The 25,833-nt window shown below is 51.8% G+C and overlaps 2 protein-coding genes across 11 annotated transcripts in view; one reads left to right on the top strand and one right to left on the bottom strand.

The window, feature by feature from the left end:
• Positions 1–20,081, top strand: part of EMILIN2 (elastin microfibril interfacer 2) — a 56,304-nt gene extending 36,223 nt beyond the window's left edge. Inside the window, exons 5-8 of one of the 2 annotated variants that reach the window (XM_021096135.1) lie at positions 15,162–15,539; positions 16,594–16,626; positions 17,272–17,400; positions 19,212–20,081. In XM_021096135.1, the coding sequence (XP_020951794.1) occupies positions 15,162–15,539; positions 16,594–16,626; positions 17,272–17,400; positions 19,212–19,549 (878 nt within the window). In that variant the 3' untranslated portion in view covers positions 19,550–20,081. The remainder of the gene's footprint in view (positions 1–15,161; positions 15,540–16,593; positions 16,627–17,271; positions 17,401–19,211) is intronic. The other variant, XM_021096136.1, reaches the window with a different exon arrangement.
• Positions 22,548–25,833, bottom strand: part of LPIN2 (lipin 2) — a 102,427-nt gene continuing 99,141 nt past the window's right edge. For 8 of the 9 annotated variants that reach the window (XR_002344390.1, XR_002344392.1, XR_002344391.1 and 5 more), the window contains one exon: positions 22,548–25,621. Coding sequence is in view for 5 of the 9 variants with exons in the window: in XM_021093241.1 (XP_020948900.1) it covers positions 25,477–25,621 (145 nt within the window). In the remaining 4 variants the exon portion in view is untranslated. 9 annotated transcript variants of the gene reach the window in all.

Raw genomic sequence — 25,833 nt, 5'->3', positions numbered from 1 at the left:
CTGGATCCTTAACCTCCTGTGCTACCAGGAAGCTCCTAGGGCACATTTCCTGTCTGCCAGAGCTTGAAGGCAGATTACTGGGTCCAGGAGGACATAGGGGGTCCAGCTCTGTGCCCGGAAGGAGCCCACTTCCTGGCCAGTCCTCTCCCTGTTTTCTTTCCTTCTGTCATCCTTCCTGTCCCCTTTCCACCTTGCTCAGCTCCAGGTGACAAACGCCCTTATGTGCTGATGCGAGTTCATGGCCTGGTGTGAGCTTGGAGGATTTTAGGGTCAGATTCCATCTGAAACACACGACCCAGGGAGGGGGGCGGTGGAAAAGGAGCTCCCACCCTAGCCGGGGAGGGCCTGGCCAGGTCCCCAGGACATAGGAGGTTCCCAGGTGGTTGGGGAGGGAATGCTTTGGACTGAGATAGGAGCTTGTAGATAAGAAACTACCCAGGCCAACCACACTATTTATAACCCTCCCCCTCGCAGGCCCCCAGCCCCTGTATCTCTGGAATGTTGGGTAAAGGTCACAAGACTGGGTGCGTATTCATAGCATGATTGTCCAGCGTGGTGACAGTGCCGTCTGGACTGTGCTTTGTAACAACAGATCCAGCCAGATATTTCCAGTTGATTTGCAGCTCCCAGGCTGTGTGGGAAGGCATGTTAACCCTTTCACTCTGGGCTGTGGAGATGGGGGTGGAGGCAAATGCCTTTAAAGAGAAGGTGGCATCCTTTGGGAATGAATGCCCTGTTGTGACTGTGGGATGCATGGGCTTTCGAGAATTTCATTGACTGAAAAAGAGCCAAGGAGTTCCCATTGTGGCTCCACAGGTTATGAACCCAACCAGTGTCCCTGAGGATGTGGGTTCACTCCCTGGCCTCGCTCCGAGGGTTAAGGATCTGGTGTTGCCGTGAGCTGCAGCGTGGGTCACAGATGTGGCTCAGATGCCTGTTGCTGTGGCTGTGGCGTAGGCTGGCAGCTGCAGCTCTGATTTGACCTCTCGCCTGGGAACTTCCATAGGCCCTGGGTGCGGCCCTAAAAAGCAAAAAAAGAAAAAGATGACCTGACCCCCTTGCTGTACAGTGGGAAAATAATAAAAAAAAAAAAGAAAGAAAAAGACCCAAAAATGAACTGGCAGAGTCTGTCCATCCCTGCAGTGCATCTGGGTCCAGGTTTGGAAGTTGAGTGTCAGAGGCGCATGGGCCAACCTGGAGTCTGGGTCACATCGACCAGTTTGGAGTCAGCAGTGCATTCATTGAGCACCTACCATGTGCAGGGCTCTGTGAGGGACGCAAGCCGCAGGACTCTCCTCCTCGAGGCATTTCCAGTCACGACGCACAAACACACGCGGTCTGCAGAGGGAATGAGTGAGGTCGCGTGTAAAGTCCCAGCAAGTGCTGTCAGGTTTAGTCTTTTAGTTCATTGGATTTTATTGAGCCCCTATTGTGGGGGAGCAATGAGCTTGTGTGGGGGGTGACAGTGTATATTACAGTGACAGTCTGAGGGGAAACAAGCCAGCAGGCAGAGAAGATGAGAATGGGGTGAGCACAGGCACCCTGGGCATGTGGAGAAGCACCCACGGCTGCTGTGCAAGTCAGGGAGGGCTTCTCAGAGGCAGGGGCCTTTGAAGTTGAGCAGGGTGAGAAGTCAGAGGCTGGGGTCAAGGATGAGGTGGAGTGATGAGAGAAACTTCTGGAAGGAGTTATTACTGGAGCTAAGACTGAGGGAGGGGTAGGATTCAGAAAAGCGGGAGGTGCCTAGTGAGGAGCTGTGTGATGGCGCTGTTCTTTGTTGCTGTGTAACAGCCTACCCCAAATCTTGGTGGCTTAAAACAGCAAAGATGTATCATTTCCCATTATCCTGTGGGCCTGAAACTCGGGCAGGGCTTGGCTTGGCATCTGCTTGGGTCACTCACTCAGTTGGTCCCGGCTGGGCTGGAAACTTCAGGATGACTAGGCAGGTGTCTGGGGCCTCGGGTTCCCCCACATGGCCGTCCTCACAGCACGGTGGTCTCAGGGTGGTCAGGCTTACCACGTGGCGAAAGCAGAGGCTGCCCGGCCTGTTCTGGGCTCGGCCCGGAGCTGGTGTGGCGTCGCTTCTGCCACGTTCCATTGGCCAAAGCAAGTCGCTCCTGAAGAGCGATGCAGCTTGTGTGTGTCGGGACATCACCTTATCTTCCACGCCAGCTATGGTCCAGCACTGAGGACGCAGGGTGTCGTCAGCAGAAACCAGGTGGCTGGGCCAGGGACGCAGACACCGCTGTTTCTACTCTGCCCACCGCCAGTCCATGGATCCCATCCTTTTCTTGGCAAGCACCTCGGAGGGGCCTGCGTCACCCAGGAGGCAGCCAGTGGGAGAGCAGAGGGGCTTCAGCTGATGCTCAAAGGGATCTGAGTCTCTCTGAATCCCCCCTCCCCACAGTGGGTGCAGATGTTCTTCCCTGGGGCTTAAAAGAGATGCTTGAGATTATAGACAAATATTTGTTTACTTTTTTGGACCAAAAGCCTGTGCCTTTGATCTAGGACTTGGGGGAGATTCCTAGCTTCGTCACAGGGATGAAAAGTCCCTGTATTTTCACGATGGTCTCCCTTTAGGCCGTGGGCACGATCCTTCCCCCTGGGCCACTACACCCCACCCCTTCATTCAGCAGATACTTCGTAAGCCACGTGCTAGGGCTGGAGTCCCCAAGGGATCTTATACTTTCGTAGGAAGATCGGTAAGGCACTGCCCAGCGGATGAAGATGTGACGTGGCCTGGCTACGGGTGTGAGGGAAGAGCTCCCACAGAGGAGGGTGATAGAGGCAGGGGGACTTTGTATTTTAGGTCAGAGGCTGGGGAGGGTTGCTCAGTGGAGATGACACTTGAGCAGAGAATGAATAAGACCAGGGAGCGAGCCCTGCAGAGACCTGTGGGAACGGCAAGTTCAAAGGCCCTGAGGCAGGAATGTGGCCCGTGGGAAAAGGCAGAGGGCTGGTTTGATCAAGTCTGTGAGCAAGGGGGAGGGTCCGAGGCAGCGACCTCGGGGGAGGAGTCAGATCAGGTGGGGTCTTACAGGCCTGATAGAGGATTTGGACTGGGAGTATCTTGAGAAATTACTGGAGAATTTTGAGCTGGGAAGTGATAACTATTTCACAGGTTTGCAATCCCAGCTACTCTACACATTCTCTGTGACTCTGGGCAAATTGTTGATCTACTTAATGCCCCACTTTCCGCAACTGTTATTTGGAGAGCATAGTGATAATAGTAGTACCTTGTAAAATGAGTGTGGGAGTTCCTGTTGTGGCTCAGTGGGTTGAGGACTGGATGTTGTCTCCCTGAGGATGTGGGTTTGATCCCTGGCCTCCCTCTGTGGGTTAAGGATCTGGCGTTGCCGTGAGTTGTGGTGTAGGTCGCAGACATGGCTCGGTCGGATCCCACGTTGCTGTGGCTGTGGCTGTAGTGTCTGGCGGCTGGAGCTTTGATTGGACCCCTAGCCTGGGAACCTCCATGTGCCGTGGGTGCGGCCATAAAAAGACAAAAAGAAAAAAAAGAAAAAAAAAGAGTGTGAGGACGAATATTCCTAAGTAGTAGAGTATTAAGCAGCGCCTGGCACTTGGTAGTCACACAGTAAATACTACCTGTTATTTTGACCCTCTGTCCCTGAGGTCGGATGTCCATCCTGCCCCTGGCTGGTCTTTTCCTTCTCTCCCCATGAGCCCCCAGGTCTGCAGCCTCAGAGGAGTGAGGGTGGGCTTCTCCATACTGCAGACTGGGATCCCCCGGTATTGGGTTCCTGACTGCTCTGCTGAATGTTCTAGAGAGCTAGAGAGTTTCCCCCCCCCCTTTCTTTTTCTTCTTTTCTGAATTCAGAGTCGGGTAGAAAGTGTAAGAAGCCTAGACATACCCCCCTCCTTCAGGATTCATGTTCAAATAATTGAGGTTCTAAATGGCAAGGGGATAGTCGGCTGTGCTCTTCTGTGGATGGGGCTGGTGGGCTTTGCCCTCTGTGCCTGGTTGCACTCACTCCAGTTTCAGCGCTGGCCCCTCACACCTCCTCACTAGCACCCTGTCCCTTTCCTTTAGCCACATCTTGTCCCCAAGTCACCCATCTCCCCTCTACTGATATTGTGGGGTAGGGAGTCCCTATGCCTTCTGACCCAGAGGCTGAGCCTGCCCAGACCCCCAGCATTTCTGCTCTTCCTCTTCCAGCTGGGGCAGAAGGGGAGTTGCTGGTGCTGAGAAACCTGGGGCTCCCAGCTGGAGGTGGGGAAACAGAAGAGTCTGCGGTCAGGGAAGCCCTCCTCCCCAGTGTCACGGTTCCGAGAAGGGCTGTGCCTGCCTGGATGCCACAGCACTGCCGCCACATGCATACTCCCGTGACAGTGCTGCTTCCTCCTGCAAATCTCCCACTTCCTTCTTCTGCCAATGTTTTAGGGCAATTTCTCCGAAGTACTGGAATTATGTTAATAACAGTTGTCTTTAGGGGTGTTACAGATTTAAGAATCCCATCGTTTCCAGTTGCTTAACCTAGGCTGTGCTGTAAGGTTGAAAAAGCACAGACTTTTCAAATAAGTATTTAACTATAAAGCCTGGCCAGGGGAAGAGTGGCCCAGGGCCAGGGTTATGACGGATTTGGCCCTCAACTTGAAATCGGCTGAGTTTGGGGCCAGTTTAGGGTCAAGACAGCATGATGGAGTCAGAGTTTTATAAATACTTAGAAGCTAAATAAACCACATACCCTCAGACCACACCGACAATGGACGATACCTGCCCTTTTGCCCCGTGGGCATCTGGTTTTCATAATCCTCTTTAGTTGGTGAAAGTAGCAACTGCTTTTCTCCATCGTAACCTTGACTTTAGAAGCGCAGTGTCCTGGGAACTGGGCTGTCTCACAGCTGTGCGCAGAATCCTCTGCAAGCTTTACAAAGAGAACAGCTCCGGGCTCACTCCTGCACCGCAGGGATGAGGCGAGATCCAGAAATTTGTAATGACTTTGCAATTAAAGCAACCCCTCCCCCCGCCCCCGTCTCTGGTCCCAGAAGTGGAAGGAAGCCCTTGTCAGAGGCAGCACCAGGGCCACTGGGCCCAGAAAGAAGGGAGATACGGGGGAAGGAGGATGCTGAGGAGAGAGAATAAAACCCCCGACATGGCTCAGTGGTTAAGGAACCTGACTAGTATCCAGGAGGATGGGGGTTCGATCCCTGACCTCCCTCAGTGGGTTAAGGATCTGGCATTGCCGTGAGCTGAGGTGTAACTCGGATCCTGTTGCTGTGGCTGTGGTCTAGGCCGCCAGCCGCAGTTCCGATCACCTCTGATTGGACTTCCATATGCCACGGGTGCGGCCCTAAAAAGACAAAAGACAAAACAACAACAACAAAAATCCCAACTTGCACCCAGCAGCACCCACAAGAGCTCCACCTTGACATGCATGTCACTGATGGACTCGGTTCTTCCTTGTTGCTGTGTTTCCTTATGGCCTGACCACTGTGGCTTTACAGCAAGTCTTAAATGCGGGTATATCTGCTGCTTTTCTACATACATTTTAGAATCAGCTTGTGAATTTCTAAAAAAAAAAAAAAAAAAAAAAAAAAAAAAAAAAACCAGTGATGCTGATGCTCAGATTGGGATTCAGTGACCGCGAATCACTTTCCATTCCAAATGCGCCGCCCCTGATGTTAACACACGTGGCTAGAGCTGTTGGTCAGTGTTCCCAGCTGTACTTCGCAGAAACGTAGACCTGTTGAGCCTATTTCATGGGCTTCGGTGTCGTCACGTCTGGGCCCCTTTTTTCAGCTTTGCCCATGGTCTCTGTCCTCTCGAAGAAGAGTCCACATGGGTCCTTCTGTAATGGCACCACGTGGCGCTCCTGGTGGGAGCTCGAGCAGTTTTCCTCTTCGGTGCAACCAAAGCCTGTATTTCAGTAGAGTGCGTTTCCATGAATACACGTTTGCCCTCCTCTGTTGTCCTAGGAACAGCGCAGGATTCCTGTGGATTGCCCCCAGCCCTGGGGACCCTTTCGCATGCCTCATCCTCTCCTCCTTCGGCTTTCCTGCAAGGAACGGGCACCGTCCCCTCAGGAAGCCCCTGCCTATAGGCCACCCTGTGCCTGGTCAGCACAGGAAGCACGGTCCCCTGCAACTTGCCAATGAATCTAGAGCATCTCACACCCCGTCAGGGATGGCCAGGCCCTTCCCAGAAATTGACTTAGCCCGGTGTTGTGGCCATCTTTCCACTTAACCTGCTGTCCAGCATTTGGATGGCTTTTTTTTTTTTTTTTTTTGTCTTTTCTAGGGCCGCACTCGCGGCATGTGGAGGTTCCCAGGCTAGGGGTCCAATTGGAGCTGTAGTCGCCAGCCTATGCCACAGCCATAGCAATGCCAGATCCAAGCTGCATCTTCAACCTACACCATAGCCCACAGCAATGCTGGATCCTCAACCCACTGAGCAAGGCCAGGGATCGAACCCACAGCCTCATGGTTCCTAGTTGCATTCATTAACAACTGAGCCACGAGGGGAACTCCTGGATGGATTTTTTTAAAAATCAGAAGTCTGCGTTCCCTTCATGGCTCAGCAGTTAATGAATCTGACTAGGAACCATGAGGTTGCAGGTTTGATCCCTTGCCTTGCTCAGTAGGTTGAGGGTCTGGTGTTGCCATGAGCTATGGTGTAGGTCGCAGATGCGGCTCGGATCTGGTGGTGTTGTGGCTCTGGCGTAGGCCGGTGGCTACAGCTCCGATTGGACCCCTTGCCTGGGAACCTCCATATGCCATGGGTGTGGCCCTAAAAAGACCAAAAAAAAAAAAAAGTCAGAAGTCTTTTTTTTTTTTTTTTTTTTTTGGCTGCTTGGTGGCATGAAGTTCCCAGGCAAGGGGTCAAATCTGAGCCACAGTTGTGACCTACACTGCAGCTGCAGCAACACTGGATCTTTAAGTCTCTGTGCTGGGCCGGGGATAGAACCTGCATTATGGCACTGCAGTTGTGTCTCCGATCCCATTGTGCCAGAGCAGGAACTCCTAAAAGTCAGAAGTCTCAATTGACGTCTTTAAAATACTTCCATGGGAGTTCCTGTCGTGGCTCCCTGCTAGGATCCACGAGGATGCTGGTTTGATCCCTGGCCTTGCTCAGTGGGTTAAGGATCTGGTGTTGCCCTAAGCTGTGGTGTATGTTGCACACGTAACTTGGATCCCACGTTGCTGTGGCTGTGGTGTAGATCAGCAGCTGTAGCTCTGATTCCACCCCTAGCCTGGGAACCTCCATATGCTGCAGGAATGGCCCTAAAAAGACACACACACACACACACACAAAAGCAAAAAATAAAATAGTCCCCTGGTGGCAGCATTTGGTCAGCAGACACACCCTCAGGATGCCAGGCAGATCAGTTTTCATTCTCCCCGGCTTCTCACGAACCACCCTGGACATTGGCGCAGCATTTTACAATCTAGGAGGAGGATCCCTTTTACAGTCCTTTCCTCTGATTGGCCCCGGGTTTGGCCTGCCTGTCAGGAAGCTTTGGCGGTTTAGCCTGAGTGATGGATGAGGCGATGATTCGAGAGTTTCTGCGGCTTTCCCACAGCTGCGCTGCCAACAGGCACTAACGTCTAAGGCCCGTGTCTGTTCCCGCAGCCCTTCTCTGTGACAAGTCACCCCCACACTGCCGAACACAGCTAAGGGGCCTTAACTTTGGTGGTTTAGCTGCCTGCCTTCAGGGCTCTCTGGCAGCTGCAGGATGAACCAGACAGCCCAGGCCCCTGGCAGCTGGAAGAGCCATGTTCTAGCAGCCTCGTGGGTTACTGGGAATTTCCTCAGGCAGGGCTTTGTTTTAGCAAAGTTAAAATTGGCTTTTAATAAGGTTAAAGCAGAGGCAGTGGCCTTTCCTACCAGATGTCAGGTCATCCTCAGTAAGGCTGTGTCCCTGCCCGTCCTGTGCATGGTGGCACAAGGCCACATGTTGGCATCAGCACCGACGCCTTGGGACAGGTTCTGGGACAAGAGCAGGCGCACGTGCAGCTGACCGTTCCTGACCGTTCCTCACACAGAGGACACAGGCAGCAACACTTGGCTCTTAGGAAGAACTCAATCCGAGGGGTCCTGTCTGGATTAGAAACACATGTTCAGTTCAGAAACACATCGACTGCCAGAGTTATCTTCCCAGGGCGAGCGAGATGCTGGCCAGCCTTTGTTACAACCACGTAATAAATGTGTGCATCAGAAACGCCATGTGATGCTTTGGCGAGGTGCGCTGGAGGCCGGGGTCGGGGGGCAGGGGGCGGGCTGCGGGTGGGTCCAGATCCGTCACCATCTTTGCTGTGACATGAGGGGGTGTTTCGGAGCATCAGCTCTCCACAGAGCCATGGGTGGACCCCCCTCCATGATTAGTGGAGGATATTTGGCCCAAGTGGTCTATTTGCTCATTCTTTCCTACTGCCTTCTGCTTAGTAGGACAAGTCTGAGTGTCGAAGGAGTGATGGAGATGAGCGAGAACTGTCACTGTCTCTAGGTCCCAGCATTGCCGTCATAGGACCCCAGAATGCTGATGGCAAAATTAGGGCACCTAGTTTTAATGGCTGGCAGGCATTAGGGGGGGGCCTGTGGTACCTGCTGTACTTCCAGACTTCCTTCATTCACCAAATACTTAGATGTCTCAATGTCACGGGCCAGGCCCTGGGGATAAAAATCATTAGACTGTGCCCCCAAGGGCTCACCATCCAGCAAGAAAGGAAAGATGTAAAACACTGAAAGAGCCCTGGGAGCCTTGGAGGCAGGATTGTTCAAGCCCTGCTGGGCAGGTTCACGACAGCTGCAGAGGAGGTGACTTCGGATCTGGGAAGGGTGTTTCAGCAACAGTGCCCGAAGAGGCCTTTTAGGGAGTGTGGACAGCAAAGCACGAGGACGGGGAGAGCCAGGCCCCCCTGGGGAACTGGAGGCGGCAGGTGGTGGTGGTGGTGGGGGGCGGATGCCAGAAGAGATTCGATTATGTTCATGAGCAGTGGAGGAAATAGGAGAGTTTTGAGCAGGGAAGAAGACTAGAATTCATCTTTTTTTTTTTTTTTTTTTTTTTTTTTTTTTTGTCTTTTTGTCTGTTGTTGTTGTTGTTGCTATTTCTTAGAATTCATCTTTCTCCCCCTCCTTTTCTCTCTCTTTTTAAAAAAATTTTATTGGAGTACAGTTGATTTACAACGTGGTATTAGTTTCAGGTGTACAGCAAAGTGATTCAGTTATACGTACGAACACATATCTCCATTATTTTTGCCCATCAAATTTATTACAAACTATTTTTGTTTTTTGTCTTTTTGCTATTTCTTGGGCCGCTCCCGCGGCATATGGAGGTTCCCAGGCTAGGGGTCCAATCGGAGCTGAAGCCGCTGGCCTACGCCAGAGCCACAGCAACACAGGATCCGAGCCTCGTCGGCAACCTACACCACAGCTCACGGCAACGACGGATTGTTAACCCACTGAGCAAGGGCAGGGACCAAACCCGCAACCTCATGGTTCCTAGTCAGATTCGTTAACCACTGCGCCACCACGGGAACTCCTATTACAAACTATTGAGTAGATTTCCCTGTTAGACAGTAGGTTCTTGTTAATTACCTGTTTTACACAGTAGTGTGTATATGTCATTCCCCTCCTCCCAATTTGTCCCTCCCCCCATGGTTTCCCCTGTGGTAACCCTAAGGTTAGTTTTGAAATCTGTAAGTTTGTTTCTGTTTTATAAGTTCTTTTGTATTATTTTTTATTAGATTCCACATATAAGTGACATATGATATTTGTCTTTCTCTGACTTCACTCCATGTGATAATCTCTAGGTCCATCCATGTTGCCGCAAATGGCATTATTTCATTCTTTTTTATGGCTAATATCCCACTGAGGTGTGTGTGTGTGTGTACATACCATATCTTATTTATCCATTACTTTATCAATGGACATTTAGGTTGTGTCCAGGTCTTGGCTGTTGTAAATAGTGCTGCAATGAACATTGGGGTGTATGTATGTTTCTGAATTATGTTTGTCTTGGGATATATGCCCAGGAGTGGGATTGCTGGATCATATGGCAGTTCTATATTTGGTTTTTTAAGGAACCTCCATACTGCACCAAGGGTTCCCTTTTCTTCATAATAGGAAGAAACCCTCTCTAGCATCTATTATTATCTGTAGACCTTTTGATTATTTCCATGCCATTCTGACTGATGTGAGGTGATACCTAATTGTAGTTTTGATTTACACTTGTCTAATAGTGATATTTTGCATTTTTTCATGTGTGTTTTGGCCAGCTGTCTGTCTTTGGAGAAATGTCTATTTAGATGTTCTGCCTAGTTTTTGATATAAAGCTACATGAGATGTTTGTATATTTTGGAGATTAATCCCTTGTTGGTTGCTTCATTTGCAAAGATTTTCTCCCATTCAGTTGGTTGTCTTTTTGCTTTTTTATGGTTTTCCTCTAGGAAAAACTTTTTTTTTTTTTTAAAGGGCATATGGAAGTTCCCGGGCTAGGGGTTGAATCGGAGCTGCAGCTGCCTGCCTATGCCACAACCATAGCAATGCCAGATCCAAGCTGCATCTGCAACCTACACTACAGATCATGGCAATGCTGGATCCTTAACCCACTGAGCGAGGCCAGGGATTGCTCCTGCGTCCTCAGGTTCATTACCACTGAGTCACAACAGGAACTCCTCTAGGAGTTTTATAGTTTCTGACCTTACATTTAGGTTCTTAATCCATTTTGAGTTTAATTTTGTGTATGGAGTTAGAGAATGCTCTAATTTCATTCTTTTACATGTAGCTGTCCAGTTTTTCAAGCACCACTATTGAAGAGACTATCTTTCCTCTATTGAATATTTTTGCCTCCTTTGTCATATATTAGTTGACCATAAGTGGTTAGGTTTATTTCTGGGCTTTCTATTTTGTTCCACTAATCTCTATTTGTTTTGAGGCCAGTACTATACTGCGTGTGGGTTTTTTTTTTTTTTTTTTTTTGGCTGTGCCCCTAGCATGTGGATGTTTCCAGGCCAGGGATTGAATCTGCACCACAGCAGAGACTAGAGTCACTGCAATGACAACACCAGATCCTTAACCCCACGAGGCACAAAGGAACTCCCAGTATCATACTGTTTTGATTACTACAGCTTTGTAGTATTGTCTGAAGTCAGAGATCCTGATTCTTCCAATTCCGTTTTTTTTTTTTTTTTTTTTTCCAAGATTGCTTTGGCTCTTTGGGGTCTTTCATGTTTCCATACAAATTTTAAAATATCTTGTTCTAGTTCTGTAAAGAATGGCATTGGTAATTTGATAGGGATTGCATTGAATCTATAGATTGCCTTGGATAGTATAATCATTTTGATAGTATTGATTCTCCAATCCCCAAGCATGGTATATCTTTCCATCTGTTTGTGTCACTGATTTCTTTCATTAGCATCTTTTAGTTTTCAGAGTACAGGTCTTTTGTCTCTTTAGGTAGGTTTATTCCTGGATATTTTATTCTCTTTGATGCAATGGTAAGTGGGATTGTTTCCTTAATTTCTCTATCTTTTGCTGTTAGCATATAGAAATTCAAGAGACTTCTGTGTATTAATTTTGTACAACGTGGTACCGAGTTGCAGTTTGTGCAACTTTACCAAATTTGTTGATGAGCTCTAATAGTCTTCTGGTAGCATTTTTAGCATTTTCTATGTATAGTATCATGTCATCTGCAAAAGTGACAATTTTACTTCTTCCTTTCCAGTTTGGATTCCTTTTCTTTTTTTCTTCTCTGATTTCTGTGGCTAGGACTTCCAAAACTATGTTGAATAATAATGGCAAAAGTGGACATCCTTGTCTTGTTTATGATTTTAGAGAAAATTCACTTTTCACTGTTGACAATGATGTTAGCTCTGGGTTTGTCATAAGTGGCTTTTATTATGCCCACTTTCTGGAGAGTTTTGGATCTGTTTGTTTTGTTTTTTCTTTCTTTTTTTTTTTTCTTTTTTTTTTAGTGCCACTTGTGTGACATATGGAAGTTCCCAGGATAGAGGTCCCATTGGAGCTACAGCTGCCGGCCTAACACCTCAACCGCAGCAACGCCATATCTGAGCTGCATCTGTGACCTATGCTGCAGTTTGTGGCAACACCAGATCCATAACTCACTGAGCGGGCCCAAGGATCAAACCTGCATCTTCATGGATACTAGTCAAGCTCATTTCTGCTGAGCCACAACCGCAACTCCTGGAGAATTTTTAATGAAAAATCCATGTTGAATTTTGTCAAAAGCTTTTTCTGCATCTATTGAGATGATTGTATGCTTTTTATTCTTCAGTTTGTTAATGTAGTGTATCATATTGATGGATTTGCAGATATTGAAGAATCCTTGCATCCCTGGGATAAATCCCCCTTGATCATGGTGTGTGATCCTTTTATTATATTGTTGGATTCAGTCTGCTAATAGGACACATTTTAAGGGCATTCTGAGAAAGGTGTGGAAGAGGATCGAAAGGTGATTCAAAGTTAGAATCAGCTGGATTAGCCCAGGTCGGGATGTGTGTGAGAAAGGAGAGAAAAGAGCAAAACAGTGGCACCTGGTTGAGGTGATGGGAGAACACGGGTTTGGGGGGCTTCAGAGAAAGAGGGCTGGTTTGAAGGGCTGACGGGGAATGATAATAGGTACGAAAATAAGGACCAGTGTGGGGGGCTCATATGTAGCTATTTTTAGCTGCTTTGTCAACTGTAATTCACTGAGAGAATGGTTTTAAACATTGGATGGAGGAGTTCCTGTCATGGCTCAGTGGTTAACGAATCTGACTAGGAACCATGAGGTTGCCGGTTCGATCCCTGGCCTCGCTCAGTGGGTTAAGGATCTGGCATTGCCATGAGCTGTGGTGTAGGTTGCAGACACAGCTCGGATCTGGTGTTGCTGTGGCTGTGGTGTGGGCCGGAGGCAACAGCTCCGATTAGACCCCTAGCCTGGGAACCTCCATATGTCGCGGGTGAGGCCCTCAAAAGACAAAAAACAGAAACAAAAACAAAACTTTGGATGGAGACACAAACTTAGGCCAGAGGGAAGGAGCCAATGAGGAGGAAGGAGATGGAGAAGAGTGAGGTTGGATGGAGTAACCAGAAGAGAAGGGAGGTGGGCTTGGGCCGGAGCCTGTGCCCTGGGAGGGAGGCCCACGTGTGAGCCGTGGGAGGGGGATGGGGTGGGGGGTGGGGGGATGGACAGGAGAGGGGCCCAGGCGGGCTTGGACTGGAGGGAAAAGTACAGCCAGGCCCTCGGGTCTTCTGTAATTATATATACAGTATATATACTGAGACCTTACAGTGAAAACCAGCCCCCTTCTCTCCCCAGAGCCGGCCACATGCAACTCTTCCCAGCTGTTTTCTCCCCTGATGTTCACCTCTGTATTTCAAAACCAATTTACTGCCTTTAGATTGCTCTCTCTGTAAACATTACAACGTATTTAGACATGACACAGATTATTATCAGCTAGACTGCGAACATCAGTATTTCTGTTAGAAGCTAAATAGCTCCACAATAGCTAAATATGATTGTTATATTTAGCTATTGGTTTGTATTTAGCTATTTTTGGTTTGCTTTTCTCTGAATTAGTAGTGGTGCATTAGTATTTGCTGGATCTTGTGTATCTGTTTTGTATTCTTCCACCCTCCAGTACCCTCTCAGTAGCTTAACAAGTATCAGGTCATTTGTTTGTTCCATTTTTTAAAATTAGTGGCACCCTCCTGGAGATCTCTCTTCCTGACCCAATCCTGGGCTGCTTACTCTCTGGACTTGCTGTAAGCGTTCATAGCTTTTTTTTTTTTTTTTTTAGGGCCCACTGAGCCACTGGGGAACTCCAGGCAAGCATATTTTTAATCAGCAAAGTCTCATCTTTATTCTCTGGTTAGGCCGTTTTTAAAAATGCCAATTTCTTCTTGCACCTGGATGCAGTGTCTTCTGTTTCTTTGAGGCTATTACACATTTATTGTCTTGCATGATCTCTTTCTTCAAAGTTCCTTTTTATTGATTGGTTTCCTTTCTCATTCGTGTCCTTCACTGTAGCTGGTGGTGTCCCCATGTCTGGAATTCCTCCGCCTCAGTTTCTGTGTCTAACCCAGCCCTTCCCATCAGAGTCCTGAAGACAGTGAAGACCTAATGCCTTTCTATTGTGTGGTGTGAGTTAACTGATCTTCGGTGCATCTGAAATAGTAATAGCTCTGTACCATCCCTGGGAGAATTGAAAAAGGGACCACTTCATTCAGATCACTTTCTTTCAGGCTTAATTCTCTCCTGGAGTACTGGTCAGGAAAGGCTGTTTGGGAAATAGCCTTCCTTTGTGGGTAGAGGTGGCTGGCAGCCTAGCTCTGTGGGTGGAAGAGGAACATGTGTCTGATGTGCCATAATTACCTTGGCGAGTTTTTAAACAAAGCTAGACAGTGAGCCAACAGGCATTTGATTGGCAGCTTGGTTATAATTTGGTAGCGTTGGAGCCTGGGCCACTGCAGGCACCACGCAGCTTGAGGAGGTGGGTGGGGTTTGGCTTGTGCGGGTGGGATCATGGCCAGTCCTGCTTATTTTCAGATGTCTTGCAGGCCTCCAGGAAGGGCTTCCTGGAAGACTGGTTCCAGGAAAGTATTCAGAGGAAAGGGTGGCAGCTTCCTGGCTGTGTCACAGCGCCATCCTGAGAGGGCAGGGAAATGTGACTCAGGAGTTTCCTTCAGCAGAAACTCCAGCAATTGGTCATCCTGAGGCTGTGGTGAGAGGCCCAAGGCGTTGGGGTGACCACGGGGCCATCTGCTGCAGAGGCAGCCACACCTTCATGTCTGCCTGGGTCACCTAGTGTCTGCCCAAGGCAGGCCCTCGGCCTGTGAAGCCTCCACAGTGACCGTTGAGACCAGCTTGTTTGGGAGAATGTAAGGTCATAGGTGGCAACAGGCAGATCCCATCTAGGGGACTGTCATCTAGACAAATCGGGGTGTTTGGTTGCTGAAGCCAAGCGTGGTCCTGCCTGGAGCCTGTGACCATCACGGAGAGAGGCTGAAAGCCCGAGGTGGGCCGTCCACACGCTGTGGTGGCTGCGCCTGTGCTCACTGCTGGCACCAGCCAGTGACTTCGTGGATGCCTCGGGGCAGCCCTCCCAGCGCACACCTTTCGGGGAGCCTCTCAGAGGGGCCGGAGGCTGAGCTGCGGAGCCTGCCTTTTTTAACCCTGTGTATTTCTTTCTACTTTGCGAAGGCTCAGCGGAGGAGTCCTCGGAAGCGCCCCCTCCTCCGCCCCGAGGGACCCCGCCCCCAGCGGCACCTAGCGACCCTTCTCCAGCACTGCCACCACCGCAGCCCAGCCCGCCGCCGCCTCGCGAGGACCCAGGAAGGCCGCACACGGGCCAGCGGCCGGTCCTGCCCCGGAGACCCACCCAGCCGCCGCCCTCGAGGGCGTGGCCCGGCTGGATGGGGCTGCCCTTCCTGCCCGGCTCCACCGGAGTCATCACGGAGACCGGGGAGGCCGGGCCTCCGGGCAGGGTGGGCGTGTCGGGGAGGGGGCTGCCCCAGGGCGCCGACGGCCACACCCAGCCCGGGCTCGTCCCCAGCGCTGAAGGCTATGCCGGAGCTCCAGGTAAGGCTGCCTGGGCCCTGGGAGCTGCTGCGGGGTCTCTGTGGTCACAGGTCCAGCCTTCAGGGCACGAAGTCCAAAACAGCTGTCTGCAGGTGTGGCAGGACCCTGCAGTAACACCTTATACTTTAAATGGATTTGCCCCCGGGGGTTGTGGTACCTGGACCCACACAGGTAGCTGGTTCATCTTCCCAGCAGGGAGCTACCAGGAGGTTTCAGGGTAGCAGAGACAAGCACACGAGTGGGTAGGCTGGAAGCTTGCGCTCCAATCCCACCTCTGTCAGGACAAGGCTCAGCGTTAATGTTCAGTGCTTGGCTGGTTCAGTGCTTGGCTAGGAGGTGCTCTGTGTGAGCTGTGCATGTCAGCACCTGGTGGAGAGGTAAAGGCAAGAGTGAGAAGGAAAAGGGAGGAGCATTTAGGGGACACCCACTGTGTGCCAGGGCCTGAGCTATGACAGCACTGTGAAGGTGACATTCTACGGATAGATGAGGAAACTGAGGCTCTGGGCTATGACATGTAAACAAGTGGTGCCGTGTGGGGTAGCTGTCACAGGATGGTACAAACCAATTGCCTGAGTTAAACCAAGCTGCCAGGTGGAGGCACCCTGCCATGGCAGGGCCAGCCCGCCTGATTGAAGCACCGGGGCTGCCACCCCAAGCGTCACTGATCACAACTCTGACTCAGGCAGGTGTGTTGCCTTTTCTAGGATGAGTTTTCCTTCTCTCAGTTCCATGTATCATGGATGCTTATATTTGTTAATTTCTACATCTGTCCTTCCATCCATTGCATCCAGTCTAGCTGGGGGCAGAGCCAGTGAACAGCCAATGCTCCTGGAGGGCAAGCGTGGGAGGCGACACGTGTCTGTCTGTAGCCTTCTCCCTGGCTTGTGTCCCTGCGCAGGGAGAAGCACGCTGCCTCTGTTTCTGCGAAGGCGGCTTGGAGAGGGTGCTCTGAATGTTTCCTTAAACCGTGTAAGGAACAGGGAGACAAGGAGGGGCTCAGAAAAATGAGGTGCTCTTCAGGGTTTTGACATTGCATCTGCATTTTGTTTTTCAGGGTACCCCAAGTCACCACCTGTAGCCTCCCCAGGTATGTCAGCCAGGAGACCGGGGCGGGGTGGAGGGGGACAAGAGGCTGAGGCCAGTTGTCCTTGGCAGCCCAACTCCCTCCCCTGCAGTCCTGCTACCTCCGGACCCCCAGAACCAGGACCCCCAGGACCCTAGTCAGGGCCATCAGCACAGGTGGAGCCCGATGCCAGCTGCAGGACAGGGCCTCTGCAGACTGAGCCCCACAAAGCCTGCTCCCCAGGGAGAGTCAGAGTTAGGCCCCAGACCAGGAACGTCCCCTCATCTATTATCCCGGCTTGAGCTGGGAGGGGCCCTGACTAGGGTCCTGGGGGTCCAGGTTCTGCACTAATTGTCAGCAGCTTCTGAGATTATTCCTGTTGTCCACACCCTGCCCACCCTAGTTCCCTGACACCCCTCTACTCAGCCCCCCCCACTCCTACACACGTGTAAAACACACATGCGCAAAGGCCCCATCTTTGCAGTGTCCTGCACAGTCTCATGCACGTGCACTCCCAGTAATTTCCTGTGTCTCTGCTGAGGATGCCGTGGCACCGGGTGTGAGGGGGTGTGTCTGCTTTGAGGCTGGAAGAGAGGTGGGGGCTGCCCCTGGGGACAGCATGTGGGCCTCGGCTCGGGTCCTGACTGCCTGTGCTCCTCTCCCGCCCAGGGGTTCCGGTCCCGTCTCTGGTGTCCTTCTCGGCGGGGCTCACCCAGAAGCCTTTCCCCAGTGATGGGGGCGTCGTCCTCTTTAACAAAGTGCTGGTGAACGACGGGGACGTGTACGACCCCAGCACTGGTGAGTCCTTGCCCACACCACGCTAGCGGCACTTGGGAGGAGGTGGTGGCCAGGACCGGCCCAGGGGCCTGCGCTGGGGCATGGGGTGGGGGTGCTGCTGTTTCCCAGCCCAGAGGTGGGCCCAGCCTGTGTTGTGAGGCTTCCGAGGTTCAGGGAGGTTGGAAAGCATCCTGATGCCCTTCTTTGGGTGTCACTCTAACCTGGGGACAGGACAGCCTTCCCCTTCTGGGAGGAACTGGCCCCCCGTGGGCCAGCACCACTCACCCTGCCGGGATTCGTCTGTGGCCCAGGGACAGTGGGGAAGGGAGGCCACCCAGGTCACCCTGGTCCACGGCTGTCCCTTGGGTATCCGCTGACTGAGGGTGGGCGCAGTGGCGGGGATCCTGTGAGGTCCCTTCAGGGCGGAGATGTGAGCTGCCGCCCTGGCATGACCCTCAGGACAGCTGCCCTCAAGTTTTCATGAGTGCAGACCCACCTGCAAAGCTTGGAAACGTGGAACTCCCAGCCTCAGGCCTGCTGGAGGGAGGGTGGGAATCACTCGACCTGCTCCCGAGGCGGGGGTATGAGAAGAGCTGCTGTACTTTCTGCTCAAGTCTTGGGGGTAGGGGCAGCTTGTCCTCTCCGACGGGTCAGGTGCTCCATGCACGCAGCAATGGGGACTACTTTTGTTCACTGTCCCAGGATGGATGCCCAGATCTTACTCTCCACGGGTCTTCAAGAAAGGGAGTTCCGGGCCACCCTGAGCCAAGCCGCAGGCCCAGGGCCCAGGGATTTAAATTGCTGTGAAAAGCCAGGGAGGGAGCTGGGTGGCTTGGGCAGGTTGAAGACTCAGGACCTTAGACGCCTCTGCGGTTTTTGGTCCCATGGTAGGTGGTCCAGAGCCCCGAGGCGGGTCGCTCCCACTAGCATCTGGTCTGGGTTCTGACTCCTCTAGCCCTGGGCCCTTTGCAGCTGCTTTGCACCATCCACACACTTTATCTCCTCCCAAGGCCCCAGTACTCGATACCAGCTTGTGTCCAGCCTCGAAGATGCAGACTAGTCCAGCGGGATTCGGGCTCCCCAACCCAGGCAGGGCCAGCGTGGCTTCTTCAGACTGTGGTGACGGGCTCCGTGGGGGTTTTGATCCTGCCTCCTCAGAAGGTAGCTAAGGAGTTCCCATCATTGCTCAGTGGTTAGTGAACCTGACTAGTATCCATGAGGACACAGGTTCGATCCCTGGCCTTGCTCAGTGGGTTAAGGGTCTGGCATTGCTGTGGTGTAGGTTGGCAGCTGTAGCTCTGATCCGACTTCTAACCTGGAAACCTTCATATCCGCGGGTATGGCCCTAAAAAGAAAGGAAGAAAAAAAAAAAAAAAGCAGCTCAGGTGTTCCATGGATCCTGTGCCTGGGAGGCTGACTCTAAGGCAGCCTTGAGGTGCTGGGAGATGGGTGCTGGTGGGCCGCCTCTGCTGAAAGCTGGATGAGGCGTGCACAACATGGGGCCACTTGCGGGCAGGTGTACATGAGTTATTCTTGTGAATCCTGGGGCTTTTGCAGTATGTGTCATCTTGCTGTTACATGCATGAGACAGTGGCAGAGGGTGGTGTCTGTCAGCTAAGGGGACAGTCACTGCTTGGGTTTAGTATAAAAAGGGGCTATGTCCCCAAGTTGGCCCGCCTTCTATGGAAGCGTGAGCGGGACCTTTGAGCCTAATCCAGCTGTGCTGGACAAACCCAGATGGCTGGTCTGCCTTCATCCAAGTTAACCACTCACGTGTCGCCGAGGGCTGTGACGGTGTCACATGCACATGAATATTTGCTTTCTCCTCCCAGGGGTCTTCACTGCTCCATATGAAGGGCGCTACCTGATCACAGCCACCCTCACCCCCGAGCGGGATGCGTACGTGGAAGCTGTCCTCTCGGTCTCCAACGCCAGTGTTGCCCAGCTGCACACCGCCGGCTACAGGAGAGAATTCCTGGAGTACCACCGGCCCCAGGGGGCTCCGCACACGTGCGGGGGCCCGGGCGCCTTCCACCTGGTCGTGCACTTGAAGGCAGGGGACGGCGTCAACATCGTGGTGACCGGGGGCAGGCTGGCGCACACGGACTTTGATGAGATGTACTCAACGTTTAGTGGGGTTTTCTTATATCCTTTCCTTTCCCACCTCTAGGGTGGCTGGCAAAGAGCTGTCAGAACTCAGCAGCGTTCACCTATTCAGTTTGTGTGTGTAGCTGCAGCACGGGTCTCATCTGCTGCAGACTCCCCTGCATCGGCGTGAGCTCTGCTCCGAGGGGCTGTGCTGAGCCGAAGCGTGCTGACCTTGGAGGCTCGAGCCACCGCCCTGCAGGGCCACGTCCTGCTGCTGGAGGAGGAGGAGAAGCCACTGGGCTGTAGGCCTCAGGAGGCAGGAGGCAAAAACTGCCCGTGTCTGTGGCCAGTCTTTTGGAGCAAGTGTTGCCAGCGGTCTTTGTTCACCCTGCATGCACAAGGGTTTAAACACTGAAGTGGCACGTGCCACCACAGACCTGGGGTTGACAGAGGGCTGTCCCAGGTTTGGCTGAACACCCCCCCCCCCCCCCCGCCATTTACCTGGCTGAGAGGGATGCAGGAGAGACTGTTTACGTAGCTTGTTGGACTCCTTGAATGATATATGTACGACGTAAGTGCAAAGACGGGGAGCATGAATAAAGATGTAAAACCAACTCAAGTTCCTTAAGACTGGTGCTTATGGATTGAGGGTTGCTGCTAAAAAGCAAGCTATAGTAATGACTCATGGCTTTGGAAAGTAAGCTTGAATAAGTTAACCTCAACCATGTAACTGTTACCCCACATATCCAAGCTGTACACTTGGGCCTTTTGTTTTTGGCTTGTAAATACAGACAGACAAGATGTGCTTGGAGGTCAAAGCCCCTATGTGAGCCCCGGAGCTGGAAAGGGGGCTCTGCAGGGGATGCTGAAAACTCACATTTAATCAGCAGCTGCCCAGCTCATGGAAGATGCAGCTCTGAGAACTCACGAGTTCCCAGGTACCAAGAGGCCCAACACAGGAGTGATCCCACACTGAAAGCTGAGATCATCTGAGGGGAGCAGGAATCCCCCAGAGAGCCAGCTCCAGTCCATGGGGGTCTAGGCACCCATGCCTTTACCAGCAGCCACACCAAACCTGGAGCTCCAGGTTAGGTGTCTTTGCTAAGCAGGAGGGTAAAATCTGTTGGCTCATCAAGTGCCCGGGGAGGCAGGTGCCTCAGAGCCCCAGGAAGATGTGGACAATAGAAATAGGTTTCCTTGGTCTGAATCAAACCGCCCAGACATGCTTATGCTGTAAAAACGCTGGCATTTCCTGACCACTTGCTGAAATTACAGGGTGGCTGCTGGAGGCCTGAGAGAGGAGCCTTCTTCCTCACCCACCCTCCGCTAGGAAGAAGGGGCCAGGAAACTGGCGGATTAGTGTTTGAAAGCCCAGGGCACGGGGGTGCGGTGGGGTGGCACTCTCACCCTGGTTCTGCAGCTGGGGACGGGCTAATGGTGGCTGGCGAGACGGCTGCCTAGAAATGATTCCTGGAAAAACCCTGGTGCAATGGAGTATTTTTAGGAAAACCTAGTTGGCAAAGGTACCTGCTTCTGCCCTCTCTCCCTTTACCCCCTAAAGACCATCCAGTGCCAAAAAGGACAGGTGCTCAGTGGCTGGAAAGGCAGGGACCAGCCATCACTTTCCACCAGAAATGGTGTTCTAGAGCACCGAGTAAAAGGCAGTCTCCCTCTGCCAGGACATGGTGACTCCTTTACTGAAAAAGGTGACTTTCAGCTCTGCGTATCCAAGGCAGGCAAAGCAGATGAATTGCATCAGGCCCCGTGCTGACTTCGGTGGGATGAAGGCAGTGTCACGATGGCTCACTAGGAGCCAGCATCTTAGGGAAAGGCCGTCCTCTTGTACTGAGAGGAACATGCAAGGTGGGCTGAGCTCAGGGCTGTAGGAACCTCAGTGCAGCTTGTTCTAGGAGCCAACAGCCTGGGGCTGTGGGTCTGGGCATAAGATGTGAAAATGAGGCCCTTGGCTTCAATCAGGCATGAGGCTACCACCTCTGAAGCAATGGGATTGCTGAGAAAAAGGTCAGGGCACTCCCTGAGACACGCAGACAGGACTGGGCCATTTTCCCCTACAGGTAACATCAGTGAACGGCCTCATTTAAACGCTGAAAACCAAAACAACACCAGCAATAAAGACTGCAAATCAACGCAAATTCCACTCTAAAGTATCTCCATGTTTTAGCACTTTCCAATGGATCCTATTATTTTTTGAACTGTTTCCCACAATCTGCAGTGTGAGAAATGAGTATCTGTGATCAGAGAAACACAGCCAAGTCCACGTGTAAGTCTGAAACATGGCTTCGCGTAGATCCACACCTTCTCTCTAAACATACATGTGTCTCCCCTGTGCTGTCCTATCAGCGGGAAGGACACAAGCAGAGTCTAGGACGTGCCAAGGCGGACACCAGCCTGAGTGCTGTCACGCTGCTCCTGCCCAGAGCACAGGAAGCCACTTCCTGACAATGAACCTCCCTGTGTGAGTACTTCCTTTCCCAAAATGCACCCCAAAAAGCTAGCCGCGGTCCCCCTTCACCCCGACCTCTCACCTGGCCGTGTCGTGGCAAACGCATCGGGAGCAGGCCCTCGGGGGCTTGCAGGACCCACATTCAGTGCCTGCGGCATGCAGTGTATACACGCGGCCCTCTGAGGGTCAAGAGCTACCGGTGTGACTTGGTTTCAGATCCAAGATCACTCTGCCTCTGAAAACATCAGGATGGCTATGCTCTGAGCAGGATACAGGGGAAGGGGGTGGCAAGGCTCTGAGCAGGACTCAGGGACCCCTGAAGGGCTGAGGGGTGGGGAGGGCACAACGGAAACCAGGAGACCACACCAGAAATTACTTATGTATGAATGAGTCAGTCCTGGCAGAACCTACAAAGCCAGAGAGGGGAGTTCCTGTGGGTATAGCCTCACTTCTGGAGTCAAGTTTTATAAAAACAAGTGCCAAAAAAGAAGTCCTTTTTGTATACAAATATAAGTGTCAGCTGAGATCAAAATGCTGATTTATGGAAATGATCAACTTCTGGCAAGAGTAGAGAAAAGATGATTTAAATGCCCTCTGAACGAAAGAGTCAGATGCGTTCAGTTTATGTTTGTTTATTGTTGTAACATTTTGTTTTGAACATCAAACACTGCACCAAAATGAGGGTTTATCTTAAGACAGTTGTCTCTGCCATAAACTAAGGACTGAACTGATGTTTACAATTAATTTCTGAAAACTTAAAACTTTTTAGTGGTATCACTGTCTAATAATCAAGTAAGTCATTCTAGGCTGAATGTAATGATTAAATTAAAAAAGCAAAGTTTCCCCTCCTGTTCTTACCTTTAAAACAAACCAAAAAAGTTCTCACCTGGAAAGAACACTTACTTTAAACAAAAACTAATTTTTAACCAGTTTCATTAAACCCAGCATTCTCTAAAATAGGGGAAAACAAGGCTTCCCAGAGTTAACTATGATGATACTCGAAAAGACGATACAATTCCCTGGGAGAGTCTGTTTTCACCAACTTGCAAAGAAGGAACATCTCCCCCCTGCCTGTTGTGTCGGGCGACCCTCTGGAAGGGCCACGTGCCGCCAAGGGCATGGGTACTTTACAGTCGCTTGGCTGGCTGTGGTTCCCGGATTGTCAGCAGCTTGCATTTCGTGACATCACATAGTAAGTTTTTTTCCAGTTGAAAACTAAGCAAATGTTTGGAAGCACAGCCAACACAGTGCTCACACACACTATGAGCTCCGGAGGGGCTAAGTGTGTGCACTCTGGCGCCCACACATGTACTTCCTACGCCCCGAAGATCTGACACCACAGCTGTTCAAGCTTCAGCACGTGGACATCAAGGCAGAGGTCAAGTCGGACTGGACTGGAGAGACAGAGAGGGGCCGCAGCCCTTCGCCAGTGCAGTAAAGGGGAGAGTGACTGAGAAGGGCCCCGTCCGCCTTGGCCTCCCCGTGGTGTCGCCAGTCACCCAAAGCAGCGAGAAGCTACAGGTCCTGCCAGCCACCATCGTGAGGGTCTGTGTACAAACACACTCGAGGGCATCTCTCTTTCACAGAAAGAACAAATGTCATTTGTACCAAATGGCAATGGATTTTCAGCACAAACAATACTTTTATACACTATAGTAATAGTAATCAGCTACTTTCAGCAAGAGGGACTCCTTTAAATAAGGAAAAAGACTCATGTTAATTAGCATATGTACCCACTGGATCAATCTGCAGTGACAAAATGACAAAGCTGAGTGCTGACCGACACCGGGCAGAGGGCGGCAGGGGGCCAGAGACCTGGCTTCCCAGGTCCGACCCTCAAGACGCCCCTGAGGCCAGAAAGAGAGCTCATCAGGCCAAAGAAACCGTCAGAAGCTCCCTAAAGGACAACCTACAAAGGGTTCCGTGTGTGTGAAGATTTCCATACCGCAAATTCGCAAAGAAGCCCTATGAAGCTCAGGGTAAGCGCCTAATTTTAAACCAGACATGGCGGGGACACGCTGACTGCTTCCATGAGATGAAGTAACCGCAGGGCCACTGCCCTAGGAACGTATTTCACTAACTAGGCAGAACTTCGTATAAACATAACCTGGTTTCCCTGCCCTACTATACACAAATAAATGCTGTAAAAGGTGAGTCCTTGTACTTAAGGTGGGAAGGTCTGCACCAGAGGAAGCTGTGCTGCTCCTCTGGACGTGCTGCCTCCAGGCTCTGCCTCTGGCAACTCTGTTCAGGGGACTTTGCCACTGTCTCTGCATCCAATGGCACCAGGAACAACAGCCGAACTGAGTCAAAGACTTTCAACTCTCCAATCTGGAAAATAACCATCCCCAGCACTCCATCCCTAGATCAGGATTATTTTGGTGGAGCTAACCAGAATGAGGGGTGCCACCAACACGGCACAGGGAAAGCAGAGGCAGGGACAGAAACTGCCTGGGACCATGCTACACTGCTCCGCAGGGTTTCCACCGTGTCCCCTCTCCGCTCGGGAAGCCAGCCCACTGCTTTCTCACCCAGCGCAGGGCTGTGTGTGATCATCTTTGGTCCCGAGAGCCTCCTCTCTGAGTCCCCTGGATCTGAACACTGAGGGCACTGTCCATGTCCAGCCTCTTCTCTGCAGCTCATGCCTACAGCTCCGGAGGGGCTTATGGACAGAAACTCTCCCTGGTGCAGCCTGTGCGGCTCCAACACCAGCTCATTACAACCAGGTCACTGCAGGCAGAGCGAGAGAGAAAAAGGTCGTTTCCCAGGACCTGTCACAAGTGCACATGTGCATTTCCAAGGCCTCCCTGAAAACGGAGCCATTCCTTGTTTAACCACAGCTCCTGTTGGTGGCGCTGCTCCTACGGTGCCATACACATCCTGCCAGACCTGCCCCTTTGGGTTGGTCCAAGACACAACACTGCAGGTCTCCCGAGAGAAGGAATCACAGGTACGCAGCCTTGGCCTAAGGGCCTTTTCCTCCCCAGAAGCCCACGTGTATCGCCTGGGGGCCTGAGCAGCTGTCTTGTCCCTGTGGGGCAGGGAGGGAGGCACACACATAAGAGCTGGCATGGGCGGTTTGGAGCTCCGTCACTCACTGGACACTGGGCCCATGGAGAAAGCCCACGTTTCCGAGAGAAACACTCTCAACTGCCCAGCAGAAATTATAACACTTTACTTTGTGCAATGTTTTGGTCCACTCTTAGTGTCTTTCCTCTTCCATTTAAATTATGCAATTAAAGGAGCACCCAGCACACACCTCAACTGGTCACAGTGTGTGTGAGAGGACCAGCCAGCAACAGAGCCCAGGCGTCGCTCCCCCTGCCTGGGTGTTGGTGGTGCCACCGAGCCCGAGAGGGTGACGGGGAGGGCAGTTCCAGCTCCAGCGGCCCTCCCCGTCCCTGCTGGCACCTGGATGTCAGCACGTCTCATCCCACACCTGTGGCTGGGAGGGTAGCCCCGTGTCCTCTGTCCAGCAGAAGGGCCGGTCACCTTCCCCTGCTGCGAGGTGAGCGATGGCGGGTCCCCCCGCTGGAGGTGCCGCCTCAGGCCAAGTCGTCCAGGTCCACCTCGGGGATTGGGTCTCGCCAGTAGCAGAAGGAGCTGAACTCCGGGCACAGGAAGGCAGAATTCTGTTCCTTACTGAGAAGTGGGAACACGTGTTCCACGAGCTCGCTCAGTCTGTGATACCTGGGAGAAGGGATTGGGGGAGAAAGCCACCAATTGTTACGTAGCAGCTGATGTGAGAGCACAAGACTGCAGGCTGGGAAGCCAGTTCCTCAGACTCTGAGAATGGGGAGGGCCCGAGACATGCATCTCTTCCCAGGGCACAGCCTTCCTCTTCCAAGTCTAGGACCCCCCCCCCCCCCCACCAAAGCTGCAGCAGAGGAGGAAAAGGCCTG

The sequence above is a fragment of the Sus scrofa genome, chromosome 6 (assembly GCF_000003025.6).
Source record: "Sus scrofa isolate TJ Tabasco breed Duroc chromosome 6, Sscrofa11.1, whole genome shotgun sequence".
Taxonomy (NCBI): domain Eukaryota; kingdom Metazoa; phylum Chordata; class Mammalia; order Artiodactyla; family Suidae; genus Sus; species Sus scrofa.
Note: the sequence above shows the minus strand (reverse complement) of the source record. Positions and strands in the feature narration are given on the sequence as shown.